Here is a 15,448-nt window from a genome sequence, read left to right on the forward strand (position 1 = left end):
CTGCTTAGCGCCCTTTTTAAACTTGTCAACCATCTTACTTTTAATCTCTGTGAGCTAGCAGCCAGTTAGATGACAGTGTGATGGGGAAGAAAGAATGGCAGTGGCAGATGAGTACATTTTCATGAAAGTTTAAGAATGGGAGCTAAGGCAGGACACCAGTAATCTATTAATCACATTTAGGGGGTTTGGCATTGCCTTATTACTATCAGTTCAGTTCAGTTCAGTTGCTCAGTTGTGTCTGACTCTTTGAGACTTCATGGACTGCAGCACACCAGGGTTCTCTGTCCATCAGTAGCTCCCGGAGCCTACTCAAACTCGTGTCCATCGCATCGGTGATGCCATCCAACCATTTCATCCTCTGTCATCCCCTTCTCCTCCTGCCTTCAATCTTTCCCAGCATCAGAGTTTTTTCCAGTGAGTCAGTTCTTCACATTAGGAGGCCAAAGTATTGGAGTTTCACCATCAGTCCTTCCAGTGACTATTCAGGACTGATTTCCTTTAGGATGGACTGGTTGGATCTCCTTGCAGTCCAAGGGACTCTCAAGAGTCTTCTCCAACACCACAGTTCAAAAGCATCAATTCTTCAGTGCTCAGCTTTCCTTGTAGTCCAACTCTCACATCCATACGTGACTGGAAAAACCATAGCTTTGACTAGACGGACCTTTATTGGTAAAGTAATATCTCTGCTTCTTAATATGCTGTCTAGGTTGGTCATAGCTTATCTTGCAAGGAGCAAGTGTCTTTTAATTTCATGGCTGCAGTCACCATCTACAGTGATTTTGGAGCCCCCAGAAATAAAGCCTGTCAGTTTCCATTGTTTTCCCATCTATTTGCCTTGAAGTGATGGGGCCAGATGCCATGATCTTAGTTTTCCAAATGTTGAGTTTTAAGCCAACTTTTTCATTCTCCTCTTTCACTTTCATCAAGAGGCTCTTTAGTTCTTCACTTTCTGCCATAAGGGTAGTGTCATCTGCATATCTGAGGTTACTGATATTTCTCCCAGCAATCTTCATTCCAGCTTGTGCTTCATCCAGCCTGGCATTTTGCATGGTGTACTCTGCATGTAAGTTAAATCAGCAGGGTGACAATATACAGCCTTGACGTACTCTTTTTCCGATTTGGAACCAGTCTGTTGTTCTATCACTATGTAACAGTTAAATGATAACAGTCATAATTTAAGCTAAACCAATTTTGTTTGTTAACTTTATAAATATAAACATATATACATATAAATTTATAAAGTTTATAAATATAAACTGCTAACTTTATATTGTGACATATATTTAAGGTGTTTTAAACTCAAAATGGGCTAGGTAACCTCAAGATTTCTGCCAATACCTTGTTTTACCTAAACCCTTTGAAATTCTAATCATACTCTTATCTTGTAGGACAAATCTCGAAGTCTCGCTGTCCATTCCGTAAAGGCTTTATTAAATATGGATGATGATATCTTAATGGTCAATACAGGTTCCTGGTACACAGTTGCCCATATGTCAGTCTTAACAAATAATAATACCTCAAAAATATTTGTGTGTGGAGTGCAGTCACAAGCTAAGGATCCTGACCTGAAGAACCTTTTCACAAAAATGGGATGTAAAAGTATGTACATATATTTATTTGCTTTGTGTTATGTTCTGTAAGACTTAGAAATGTTAAAAATATTTGAATTTGTTTTTTTTTTTGTAATGCAAAACTCTGTATATGAAATATACTCCTAAAATCCCCACTATATCAGACTACTGTTGCTTAATATTGGTTAAACAACTGCAGTTTAAATTAATGAATATATTAGCACTTTGGTATATTGCTTAACGTTCAACTACTACATAATTTGAGGTTCAAACAATAATTAAAGTAAGTGGTAGAAATTGTCATCTCGTAATACATAAGAACACAATCACAGGAGCACTTAAGGGACAAAGCTAATATCTAGGACCAGATTCTAAGTCCTTAGGCTTCTTATTTTTAAAAAATGTTTCCACTGGATCAAGCTGTGACAAAAGATAACATTTTATTATAGGTTCAGTGGAGCTGGAAAACTAATCTTTTGACAGATTCACAGGGTCAGAGAGACAATAAGTAGAATTCAGGGCTTAACATGGAGAGGTAGACTGTAAATTCCCAGGATTTCATTGGAGCACTGAAGTACACTCTGGGTAGTGATCAGTCCTTTGATGAACTAAAGCCCAAATTCCAGTCATCTCAGTTCCCAATTGAATTACGGTGATGTAACATTGCTAGTGCCCAGGCTTCACTGTGTACCAGAGGTAAAAGTAAATTCTCTTTGGAAGAAAGAAACAATATCCTGAATCTCATATTGTCTCCTAAATTTTTTCAAATACAGTGTCTGGCACTCAAAAAAAAAAAAAAAAAAAGAAGAAGAAGAAAGATGTGGGTGAAATAAAAAGAAAAATACTGCAGTAGAAGAAAACCCACAGAAGGTCCAGTGGAGATACCAGATGTGAACTTTATGATTAATATTCTTAAAAGACTAAATGACAAGTTGTAGAATTTCAGCAAAGAACTAGAAACTTTTAAAAAGCCAGAACTTTAAAAAACTTTTAGAACTTTTAAAAACTTTTAGAATTTTTAAAAAGCCAGAAGAAAAATCTAGAACTGAAAATACAATATGTGAAATTAAGAAATAGATTTTAACAGTAAATTAGAACTAAAAGAAGGAATCAGTGAACTGATGAGTCAGAAGAAACTATCCAGACTGAAACATCTGGAGAGAGAAAAGGATGAATAATACGGAAGAGATCATAAAATACACATGACACTCAGTGATCCAGTGATCTCATGTATGTTGTGATTAGGAACCCAGAAAAAGAGGAGAAAAGGAGTTGAGAAGAATCAATATGTGAAATTCAGGTGGAGGGGTTTTAAAAATTGATGAAAGTCACAGATTCAAGAAGCCCTATGAACTCCAGCAAAAATAAATGTGTAAAAAAACATGCTAGGCACATCATAGCATAACTGCTGAAAACCAAAGATAGAGAACCATGTTCAAAGCAATGAGAGAGAGAATACATATTACCTTTAATGAAATAGGAATAAAAATAAAAATTAGCTACTTCAACAAAGACAGCTGAGGCCAGAGACAGTGTCTTCAGTGCAGAAAGAAACTGCCAGGTTAGGTTTATTTACTTAGCAGAAATTTCCTTTGACGTGAAATATATTCTCAGAAAAGAAAACCTGAGTTTGTCACCAGCAGATACAATAAATGAAATACTACAGATTATTTTTTGAGTAGAAGGAATATTATCTCATACAGAAAGTTATAGGTGCTAGAAGAAAGGAGCAATGGAAAAGGTTAGTACATAGGTAAATCTAAATAGTTGTAGTCTAATATCTTGCGGGATTGTAAATTAATGTCTTGTGGAGCTAAAAATATGTGTCATATGTAATTAAAATAATGGTATATAATTTAGAGAAGGAAAAGAATTAATGTGTTCTCTCATCCTTGCTTTGTCTAAGATATGATAAAGGTATTATATCATTGGGTTGCAAAAGATTCAGACACAACTTAGTGACTAAAACAATGAATGTGTTATAATATTGGAGGCAATCAATAAATAAAGAATGTAAAACTAATAGCTAAGGGGGAGATGTGGAATATGGAATTGGAAACACCATACTAACATATACAAGGCAAAATAAATAGAAAATAAGTATGTAAATTAAACTTAAAATATGAATATATAAATCAAGTAAACATTAAATATGCATGACTATTACTTAAATTACAAGACAGCATCAATACTGGATTTTTATTTATTTATTTATGTATTTAAATATACATTTATTTATTTTAATTGGAAGCTAATTACTTTACAACATTGTTTTGGTTTTGCCATACATTGACATGAATCTGCCATGGGTGTACATGTGTTCCCCATCCTGAAATCCCCTCCCACCTTCCTCCCCATCCCATCCCTCTGGGTCATCCCAGTGCACCAGCCCCAAGCATCCTGTATCATGCATCGAACCTGGACTGGCGATTCGTTTCACATATGATAATATACATGCTTCAATGCCTTTCTCCCAAATCATCCCACCCTTGCCCTCTCCCACAGAGTCCAAAAGACTGTTCTATACATCTGTGTCTCTTTTGCTGTCTCACATACAGGATTATCGTTATCATCTTTCTAAATTCCATATATATGTGTTATTATATTGTATTGGTGTTTTTCTTTCTGGCTTACTTCACTCTGTATAATAGGCTCCAGTTTCATATACCTCATTAGAACTGATTCAAATGCATTCTTTTTAATGGCTGAGTAATACTCCATTGTGTATATGTACTACAGCTTTCTTACCTATTCATCTGCTGATGGACATCTAGGTTGCTTCCATGTCCTGGCTATTATAAACAGTGCTGTGATGAACATTGGAGTACACATGTTCCTTTCAATTCTGGTTTCCTCAGTGTGTATGCCCAGCATGGGATTGCTGGGTCATATGGCAGTTCTATTTCCAGTTTTTTAAAGAATCTCCACACTGTTCTCCATAGTGGCTGTACTAGTTTGCATTCCCACCAACAGTGTAAGAGGGTTCCCTTTTCTCCACACCCTCTCCAGCATTTATTGCTTGTAGACTTTTGGATAGCAGCCATTCTGACTGGTGTGAAATGGTACCTCATTGTGGTTTTGATTTGCATTTCTCTGATAATGAGTGATGTTGAACATCTTTTCATGTGTTTGTTAGCCATCTGTATGTCTTCTTTGGAGAATGTCTGTTTAATTCTTTGGCCCATTTTTTGATTGGGTTGTTTATTTTTCTGGAATTGAGCTGCAGGAGTTGCTTGTATATTTTTGAGATTCTTTGTCAGTTGCTTCATTTGCTATTATTTTCTCCCATTCTGAAGGCTGTCTTTTCACCTTGCTTATAGTGTCCTTTGTTGTGCAGAAGCTTTAAGTTTAATTAGGTCCCATTTGTTTATTTTTGCTTTTATTTCCAATATTCTGGGAGGTGGGTCATAGAGGATCCTGCTGTGATGTATGTCAGAGAGTGTTTTGCTTATGTTCTCCTCTAGGAGTTTTATATTTTCTGGTCTTACATTTAGATCTTTAATCCATTTTGAGTTTATTTTTGTGTATGGTGTTAGAAAGTGTTCTAGTTTCATTCTTTTACAAGTGGTTGACCAGTTTTCCCAGCACCACTTGTTAAAGAGATTGTCTTTTCTCCATTGTGTATTCTTGCCTCCTTTGTCAAAGTTAAGGTGTCCATAGGTGTGTGGATTTATCTCTGGGCTTTCTATTTTGTTCCATTGATCTATATTTCTGTCTTTGTGCCAGTACCATACCGTCTTGATGACTGTGGCTTTGTAGTAGAGCCTGAAGTCAGGCAGGTTGATTCCTCCAGTTCCATTCTGCTTTCTCAAGATTGCTTTGGCTATTCAAGGTTTTTTGTATTTCCATACAAATTGTGAAATTGTTTGTTCTAGTTCTGTGAAAAATGCTGTTGGTAGCTTGATAGTGATTGTATTGAATCTATAGATTGCTTTGGGTAGTATACTCATTTTCACTATATTGATTCTTCCGATCCATGAACACGGTATATTTCTCCATCTATTTGTGTCCTCTTTGATTTCTTTTACCAGTGTTTTATAGTTTTCTATATATAGGTCTTTTGTTTCTTTAGGTAGATATATTCCTAAGTATTTTATTCTTTTCGTTGCAATAGTGAACGGAATTGTTTCCTTAATTTCTCTTTCTATTTTCTCATTGTTAGTGTATAGGAATGCAAGGGATTTCTGTGTGTTGATTTTATATCCTGCAACTTTACTATATTCATTGATTAGTTCTAGTAATTTTCTGGTGGTGTCCTTAGGGTTTTCTATGTAGAGGATCATGTCATCTGCAAACAGTGAGAGTTTTACTTCTTCTTTTCCAATTTGGATTCCTTTTATTTCTTTTTCTGCTCTGATTGCTGTGGCCAAAACTTCCAAAACTATGTTGAATAGTAGTGGTGAGAGTGGGCACCCTTGTCTTGTTCCTGACTTTAGGGGAAATGCTTTCAATTTTTCACCATTGAGGATAATATTTGCTGTGGGTTTGTGGGTTTCATTATGTTGAGGTATGTTCCGTCTATTCCTGCTTTCTGGAGGGTTTTTATCATAAATAGATGTTGAATTTTGTCAAAGGCTTTCTTAGCATCTATTGAGATAATCATATGGTTTTAAAGATCAACTGTAAAATGCTGTTTGTAAGAGATACCCCTAACATAAAAGCGTATTAAAAATTGGACAGAAAAAGATATCCAGTAAACATACTAACAAAAAGAGATACAGGAAAGCAGTGCTAAGTCAAGAAAAATTACTAGAAATACAGTTAGAACATGTTTAATTCATCAGGTAAATATACAGTACTAAAGAAGACTAATACAGTCTCAAAATATATAAAGCCATGTTATCTAGAATCAGCAGATAAAATGCTCTGTATATAGAAAATTCTAAGGAATCTATGAAAAAAATGCAAAGTTAATGTAATCCCTATTAAAAAAAACCTAGGTGGTATTTTTCAGAAATTGACATTCGAATTGTCTTAAAATTCACATGGAAATCAAAGGGACATGGAATAGCTTTGAAAAAGAACAAAGTTGTAGGACTCATACTCCTTGATATTAAAACTCACTACCCAGCTTTAGTAATCAAGGCAATGTGGTACTGGCATAAAGATAAACATCAATTTAGTTCGGTTCAGTTGCTCAGTCGTGTCTGACTCTCTGCAACCTCATGAATTGCAGCACGCCAGGCCTCCCTGTCCATTACCAACTCCCGGAGTTCACTCAAACTCATGTCCATCGAGTTGGTGATGCCATCCAGCCATCTCATCCTCTGTGGTCCCCTTCTCCTCCTGCCCCCAATTCCTCCCAACATCAGAGTCTTTTCCAGTGAGTCAGCTCTTTGCATGAGGTGGCCAAAGTACTGGAGTTTCAGCTTTAGCATCAGTCCTTCCAAAGAACACCCAGGACTGATGTCCTTTAGAATGGACTGGTTGGATCTCCTTGCAGTCCAAGGGACTCTCAAGAGTCTTCTCCAGTACCACAGTTCAAAAGCATCAATTCTTTGGCGCTCAGCCTTCTTCACAGTGCAACTCTCACATCTATACATGACCACTGGAAAAACCATAGCCTTGACTAGACGGACCTTTATTGGCAAAGTAATGTCTCTGCTTTTGAATATGCTATCTAGGTTGGACATAACTTTCCTTTCAAAGAGTAAGCATCTTTTAATTTCATGGCTGAAATCATCATCTGCAGTGATTTTGGAGCCCCCCAGTATAAAGTCTAACACTGTTTCCACTGTTTCCCCATCTATTTGCCATGAAGTGATGGGACCAGATGCCATGATCTTCGTTTTCTGAATGTTGAGCTTTAGCCAACTTTTTCACTCTTTTCTTTCACTTTCATCAAGAGGCTTTATAGTTCCTCTTCACTTTCTGCTATAAGGGTGGTGTCATCTGCGTATCTGAGGTTACTGATATTCCTCCCAGCAATCTTGATTCCAGCTTGTGCTTCTTCCAGCCCAGCGTTTCTCATGATGTACTCTGCATAGAAGTTAAATAAGCAGGGTGACAATATACAGCCTCGACGTACTCCTTTTCCTATTTGGAACCAGTCTGTTGTTCCATGTCCAGGTCTGACTGTTGCTTCCTGACTTGCATATAGGTTTCTCAAGAGGCAGGTCAGGTGGTCTGTTATTCCCATCTCTTTCAGAATTTTCCACAGTTTATTGTGATCCACACAGTCAAAGGCTTTGGCAGAGTCAATAAAGCAGAAATAGATGTTTTTCTGGAACTCTCTTGCTTTTTCCATGATCCAGCGGATGTTGGCAATTTGGTCTCTGGTTCCTCTGCCTTTTCTAAAACCAGCTTGAACATCAGGAAATTCATGGTTCACGTATTGCTGAAGTATGGCTTGGAGAATTTTGAGCATTACTTTACTAGCGTGTGAGATGAGTGCAATTGTGTGGTACTTTGAGCATTCTTTGGCATTGCCTTTCCTTGGGATTGGAATGAAAACTGACCTTTTCCAGTCCTGTGGCCACTGCTGAGTTTTCCAAATTTGCTGGCATATTGAGTGCGGCACTTGCACAGCATCATCTTTCAGGATTTGGAATAGCTCAACTGGAATTCCATCACCTCCACTAGCTTTGTTCATAGTGATGCTTTCTAAGGCCCACTTGACTTCACATTCCAGGATGTCTGGCTCTAGGTGAGTGATCACACCATCGTGATTATCTGGGTTGTGAAGATCTTTTTTGTATAGTTCTTCTGTGTATTCTTGCCACCTGTTCTTAATATCTTCTGCTTCTGTTAGGTCCATACCGTTTCTGTCCTTTATCAATGCAAAGAAATAGAGGAAAACAACAGAATGGGAAAGACTAGAGATCTCTTCAAGAAAATTAGAGATACCAAGGGAATATTTCATGCAAAGATAAACATTGATCAATGGAATAGAATTGAGAATCCAAATGTAAAGCCCTAATTACATTTATGGTCAACTGATTTTCAACAAGTGTACCAAAACCATTCAACAAAGAAAGAATAGTCTTTTCAACAAATGGTGCTGGGATAAGTGGATATCCACATGTGAAAGAATAAAGTTGGGACCCCCTACTTCATATCATACACATAAACTGGGTAAAAAACCTATTTATAAGAGGTAAAACTATCAAACTTTTAGAAGAAAACACAAGGGTAAAACTTTCAGACCTTGAATTTGGCAGTGGTTGTTTAAACACCAAAAGCACAACAAAGGAAAAGATAAATTGAACTTCATCTAAATGAAAACTTTCATTTTTCAAAGATGGTCATACCATGTGCTGGCAAGGTATGGAACATTAGGAATGCTCAAGCACTGCTAGTTGGATTATAAATTTGTACAGTGACTTTGGAAAACTAGCATTGATCACTAAAATTGAAAATATACATGCCTGCTGCTGCTGCTGCTAAGTCACTTCAGTTGTGTCCGACTCTGTGCGACCCCATAGACGGCAGCCCACCAGGCTCCTCCGTCCCTGGGATTCTCCAGGCAAGAACACTGGAGTGGGTTGCCATTTCCTTCTCCAATGCATGAAAGTGAAAAAGTGAAAGTGAAGTCGCTCAGTCGTGTCCGACTCTGTGCGACCCCATGGACTGCAGCCTAACAGGCTCTTCCGTCCATGGGATTTTCCTACTTCAGGTTTTATTACCCTTATGAATTTTTACCTATTTAAGTAGAGAGAATGGGAACCACTGGGTAACCAAGTAGTAGAAGAACGAAAGTGTCTCATTTTAGAAGCATTCCAACTGATAAATGAAAAAAAGAAGTCGGAATTAGAATATGACTATTTTGCAGCACCTTTGCTCATACCATAAAGGCAATTTAATGAATGAATATGACATCACTTGTGAATTAGTTTTGTGCCCTCTACCTCCCAAGGGAAAAAAAAAAGAACTCGAAACTAAATTAAGCTCTAAAGATCCAACTACTAATTTATAGGAAATACAGAAGACAAGAACATGTTAAACTACTCTCTAGGAAAGCAAAGAACAAAATCCAGGCTCTGGGAAACTAGTAGTACAAGTAACCATGTTATATTAAGAAATAAATGCTAAGAAAAAATGGAAAGGGTACCTGTCAACAAAAAAAATTTAAAGTAAGACATTGACTCATTGCAATGTGTGAACTATGTAACTCCTGATTTAAACAAACTAAAAAAAATTTTAATGTGTGAGACTTGGAAAATTTGAGCCATGATTGGATGCTATTATAATTTGATGACAATAAGGAATTACTTTTTAAAATGTATGGGGTTATTTTTAAAGAAGTTCTTATCTTTTAGATAAATGGTGAAATATTTCATAGTTTCAAAATAATATGGGGGTGGAAGTGTGTGCAGATATAGATGAAACATGATTGGGCATGAATGTTTCACTGTTGAAGCAATATCATGAACATTTGAAAAATCACTATATATTATGGGGTTTTTGACATAATGTTTGAACTTTTGCAATGAAGAGTTAAAAATAGGGGGAAAAAAGAGAAAGGTGCACTTGATTAAAAAATTTTTTTTCAAAAGAGACATAATAGAAGATTGATCAGACAAAAGAAAGGGGTAGGGTATCGCAATTTCAAGAGTGACTCCTCAGCAGATGAGGAGAATGAGAGCCATTGTAGGACTGGGGGAGTTGCCCTAATATTAGGGTCACAGACAATTACAACCTGAGGGAAGGCAGACTGTCCTAAATTATAGGGTCCCTAAGGGCCTTTAGACTGTGCTTAAGTAAAAATTATAAAATGCTAAAAAAAAAAATAAATGCTAATAAAATTTTTTCCAGGGAAAATAGAATATAAAAGGGGATTAAAAAAATGGGAAAGGGAAGTAACCAGTACTGAGCATTTATTGTATACTAGGCACAATGCTAAGCCTAACTACTTTATCTCAATCCTCACTACAATTAAATGAGGTGTGGACAATAATATCCCATTTTACAAATAAGGAAATAGAGGCTTGTCACACAGGTAAATAGTGAATTTGGGACTCAAACTTGGGTATTTCTGCCTCTAAAACTCTGTTCCCTCCACTACACTGGGCGTGCATGCTAAGTCGCTTCACTTGTGTCTGACTGTGCGACTCTATGAACTCTAGCCCACCAGCCTCCTCTGTCCATGGAATTCTCCAGGCAAGAATATTGGAATGGGTTGTCAGGCCCTCCTCCAGGGGATCTCCCTGACCTAGGGATGGAACCTGCGTCTTCTGTGACTCCTGCAATGCAGGCGGATTCTTTACCACTGAGCCACCAGGGAAGTTCACTACACCATACTGCTTTACATGGAATCTGAAGTTCAGGATGGAAAAATTTAAATTACATTTTATGTAGAAGATATTTAACCTTCAAAATCATTCAAGTGAAGGAGGAAGGACTCTTAAGAGAATTCATGTGTTAACTTAAGGATGTTATCAGAAAATAATCCTCTTTTCTGGTTGCATTAAAATGACATTTTGTGTGGTTGAGGATTTAAAAATGAATAGTGATAAATAGATATAACTACATACTGCATAAGATTTTTTAATTAATATTTTGCATACATTTTCTGTGTTTTTTCTCCCAGATATTGAGATACTTCATGAGACATTTATGAAACTCGAATTAAAGGATCATCGATTACAGAAAGTTAAAGTGATTCTGCTGCTACCTCGTTGTTCAGGACTTGGTGTTAGTAATCCAGTAGAATTTATTTTAAATGAGCATGAAGGTACTTGCTTTAACTTTTAATTTCTAAATTATTTAAATTTGTTAATATTTTTTAAATTAAGTTACTTAAAATCATTATTTTTAAAATCATTAAAATGATAGATACATCTGATCAGTGAATAGTTACCATATATAAGGCACTTATATAGAAAGTATTTTACAACCATTATACCATTTAATTTTTACACCAGTTCTGTGAAATATGGACAAGGGGGATATTCAAAATATTTAGTAATTAGAGCGATGTAGGCAATCAGAACAGATGCTGGCCAGTATACTATTTTGGTATATACCAGAGCTCAAGATATTGGCATTAAAATGTATGAGAATTTTATAAATAAAACTGAGACTGAGAGAGATTGATTCATTTTTATAAGGTTATATAACTAGTTGGTGACAGAGTCAGGATTAAGATTTAGATCTGCCTAACTCTAGAGGCAGTGTCAGACTTTATTTTTGGGGGGCTCCAAAATCACTGCAGATGGTGACTGCAGCCATGAAATTAAAAGACGCTTACTTCTTGGAAGGAAAGTTATGACCAACCTAGATAGCATATTCAAAAGCAGAGACATTACTTTGCCAACAAAGGTCCGTCTAGTCAAGGCTATGGTTTTTCCTGTGGTCATGTATGCTGAGCGCCGAAGAATTGATGCTTTTGAACTGTGGTGTTCGAGAAGACTCTTAAGAGTCCCTTGGACTGCAAGGAGATCCAGCCAGTCCATTCTGAAGGAGATCAGCCCTGGGATTTCTTTGGAGGGAATGATGCTGAAGCTGAAACTCCAGTACTTTGGCCACCTCATGCAAAGAGTTGACTCATTGGAAAAGACTCTGATGCTGGTAGGGATTGGGGGCAGGAGGAGAAGGGGATGACAGAGGATAAGATGGATGGATGGCATCACTGACTCGATGGACGTGAGTCTGAGTGAACTCCAGGAGTTGGTGATGGACAAGGAGGCGTGGCGTGCTGCGATTTATGGGGTCACAAAGAGTCGGACACGACTGAGCGACTGAACTGAACTGAACTGAACTCTAGAGGCTGTGCCCTAAGATGATTCTAATCAAATTGTAAACAAACTTTCAAAGTCAAGACTTCTTTAACCTGCAGCATGTATGTTTTATGATTTTTCTCAAATGTTAATTCTGAGAATATTTTATTTGCTTCTTTAATAAACTAAGAAATATTTTTAACACTAACATTTATTGAGCAGTTACATATAAGGCACTGAACTGAACACTTTGCTTGGATTATTTCATCAAGTCCTTACAAGAACACTGTGAAGTGGTTAACTCTTATTATTTCTCTTTTACAAATACGGAATACAAGCCTCAGAGAGGTTGAAGCCTCTTGGTGTTTTGACTAGTAAGTGTCAGAGCCTGGATTCAAACACTACTGCTCTGACTCCAGCCCTTTGAATCATGCTGTTAATCACAGTATGTTAACTGAAATTGATTCTCACTTTAATCCCTTGTTTATAGTGAAAGGCATAGATAAGGTTAACTGGATATTAAACAGAGAAGACATTCCACTAACATTCAGAATATGTTGAGTAACTATTTGCTATTTCTAGCAAGGAAAGAATTTAAAATGAAGGAAAAGAAATTGAGGGAAAGTAATATTTATGGAGTACAGCTATGCCCCAATCGATATTCCAGGAAGTGTTCATGCATTATAACTTAATATTCACAATAACTTTGTGAGGATAGTGTTATGTAATTATCTCTGTTTTATAAAAGGGGACAAAAAAACAAAGATTCAGACAAATTTAGCAAGTTGCCTGAGGTCATGTAGCTAGATTCAAAGCTGGAATTCAAATTCAGCTTAGTTAGCATATTCCACTATACTACACTATAGAAACAATCCCACTATACCACACAATTTTTATACTGAACCATATGGAATTCTGTCTTGCTTATACTGAACCATATGGAATTCTGTCTTGCTACAGAAAATTTCTTTCCATGAGAGTTAAACAGAAGAATAACCAGCTCAGAGGGGAGTGTGGTAGACTGAGAAAATTCCTACACTCACTTTGGAAAATGATCAGAGAATAATTAAATTTTGAAAGAAGAGAGGAAGTAATAGCAGCAGCTGCAATAAGCACTGCAGTCAAAAGAACTCGAGCTTAGAACTCCTGTGAGACTGGCCTTAGCCTGAGCCATCTTGAAGTGGGAACGCAGAACAAAATAAACCATTGGTAAAAATAATCTAGAGTCTAGGGGAGAAAAGACCAAAGGGAACCACAAATGACAAAAAGGGAAAATAAAGTTTCCTAGATATTGGTAATATTTTGAAATCCTTGACAAGGTGACCAGCTAAGCCAAGAAGTGGTCTTAGGCAAGCTTGGAAAAAAGGAAGGTTTTGAAGGAAACTACTTTGAGGAGGTAATAGCCAGAGCAGATAAGGAGCTGCTGACCTAGTGATTATGGTAAAAATATTAGTCATAAATTTAGTGATCATAAACTTAGATTCATGAGAAATCATGAATTAGTTTGAAAAACACTTTAATATTGAAAAACATTACAACCATTTTTAGAATGGTTAAAAAAATTCCTATATTTGAGGAATATATAAAATTGATCTTTGTTAACCACTTGAAATTATTTTAAAATGGGGTGAAAAAGGTAAGTTGATATGGTTTTAGAGTATAATAATGTATAAATAGTCCTTTAAAAAGTGATTAAAGACTTAGAAAAATGTGAAGTGTAAAACTAAATTGGAAAGAAATGAAGTTTAATTAACCTTTAGTAATATTACTGGAATGGGGACCAGCCCAATATATGGTATAAATAATTGCCTCTTATATTCCCAGGGGGCTTCCCTGGTGGCTCAGTGGTAAAGAACTCACCTGCCAATGCAGGAGACATAAGAGACATAGGTTCGATCCCTGGGTCGGGATGATCCCCTGGAGGAGGGCATGGCAACCCACTCCAGTTTTCTTGCCTGGAGAATCCCATGGACAGAGGAGCCTGGCGGTAGCAGAGAGTTGGGCATGACTGAAGTGACTTAGCACATATTCCAGGGACTTACTGAGAGGCAGAATAAAACAGGGCTTAGAAGTTTGGTCTGATTGCCAGGCTAGAACCTGGTTTTGATCTAGTAGCTGTATGACCTTAGACAAGTTATTTAATGTATGCTTGAACAATTTTCTCAGTGTTAAGAGGGATAATAATGCTTCAAGGGGTTGTTGAATAAAATAATCTATATAGAGTAGTAGTCAATATATCTTAGTTAATATTATCAAGAAATATGTTAAAAATAGTTTTAGAAATTTAAAAAATTACTGTAAGAATTTCTTGATCTGTTGTTTTTTTATCTATTATGAAGACATACAGTTGCTTCCCTGGAGTTTTTTCTTCCAAGATTTCTTTTAGTAAGCTAATGTTTTTAACTGTATTCTTTCTTTCTCATATCTGACTGTAGCCCATCAGTTTCTGCCTTGGAAAATAGATCTTTTTTCTCTTTATTCATACTCAGGCTGACTGCATCCTATCTTTTGTGCTTGAATGACTTATTTTGGCTGGTTAGATAACTCTATGATAAGAATTTGGAGAATAAAGAAAAGTAATATTAAAACTAAGCAAAATTATCAATTCAGATTTAAAAATTTTAAGTCAGCATTTTTATAGTACTGTATTTTTAAAAAATATTTTCTATGAAAACTCATTAATAGGGAAAATGATTAAAATATTAAATAATGTGATCACAGCAATATATGAAAAATCTAATAGTGATATATTTTAAAGCATATATTTGTTTTTAGATACAGATTTACTTAAGGATTTCTCTCAAGGAGGCCCATCAGAAGATAAACTTCATGTTCTTGCTCAACAGCAATATGAACAGCTAGCACATGCCATGAAATGTAAGTTTGTTATCAGCACAAACTGGAAATATGTTGTAAATCTTAGAAACACTAATACTTCATTTATCATATTCAGGCAATGATGTGTGAACCATAAGTGGATTTCCCAGAACCCTTAGTCATAGTTCCTTAAAATAACAAAATATTTATTTTTACCAATCTAAGTCTCTAAAATATATGCTTTACTATCATTTTAAATATAGGTTAGCAAGAAGAATTATCAGCTTCTTAATAGTGAAATGAAATAATTATGTACATCAGTTGTTGTATAATTTCATCTTCTCTGTTTCTCTTCTTTGGCTTTTCAATGTAATTTTTCTGTTTTGTATCGCCCTAACAACT

At 36.1% G+C, this 15,448-nt stretch overlaps 1 protein-coding gene across 4 annotated transcripts in view; it reads left to right on the top strand.

Annotated features, from left to right (window-relative positions):
- Positions 1–15,448, top strand: part of NSUN7 (NOP2/Sun RNA methyltransferase family member 7) — a 47,554-nt gene that overhangs the window by 21,896 nt on the left and 10,210 nt on the right. For all 4 annotated transcript variants that reach the window (XM_070791350.1, XM_019962635.2, XM_019962634.2 and 1 more), the window contains exons 7-9: positions 1,389–1,599; positions 11,101–11,244; positions 15,005–15,106. In XM_070791350.1, coding sequence (XP_070647451.1) covers positions 1,389–1,599; positions 11,101–11,244; positions 15,005–15,106 — 457 coding nt within the window. The remainder of the gene's footprint in view (positions 1–1,388; positions 1,600–11,100; positions 11,245–15,004; positions 15,107–15,448) is intronic.

The sequence above is a fragment of the Bos indicus genome, chromosome 6 (genome assembly GCF_029378745.1).
Source record: "Bos indicus isolate NIAB-ARS_2022 breed Sahiwal x Tharparkar chromosome 6, NIAB-ARS_B.indTharparkar_mat_pri_1.0, whole genome shotgun sequence".
NCBI lineage: Eukaryota > Metazoa > Chordata > Mammalia > Artiodactyla > Bovidae > Bos > Bos indicus.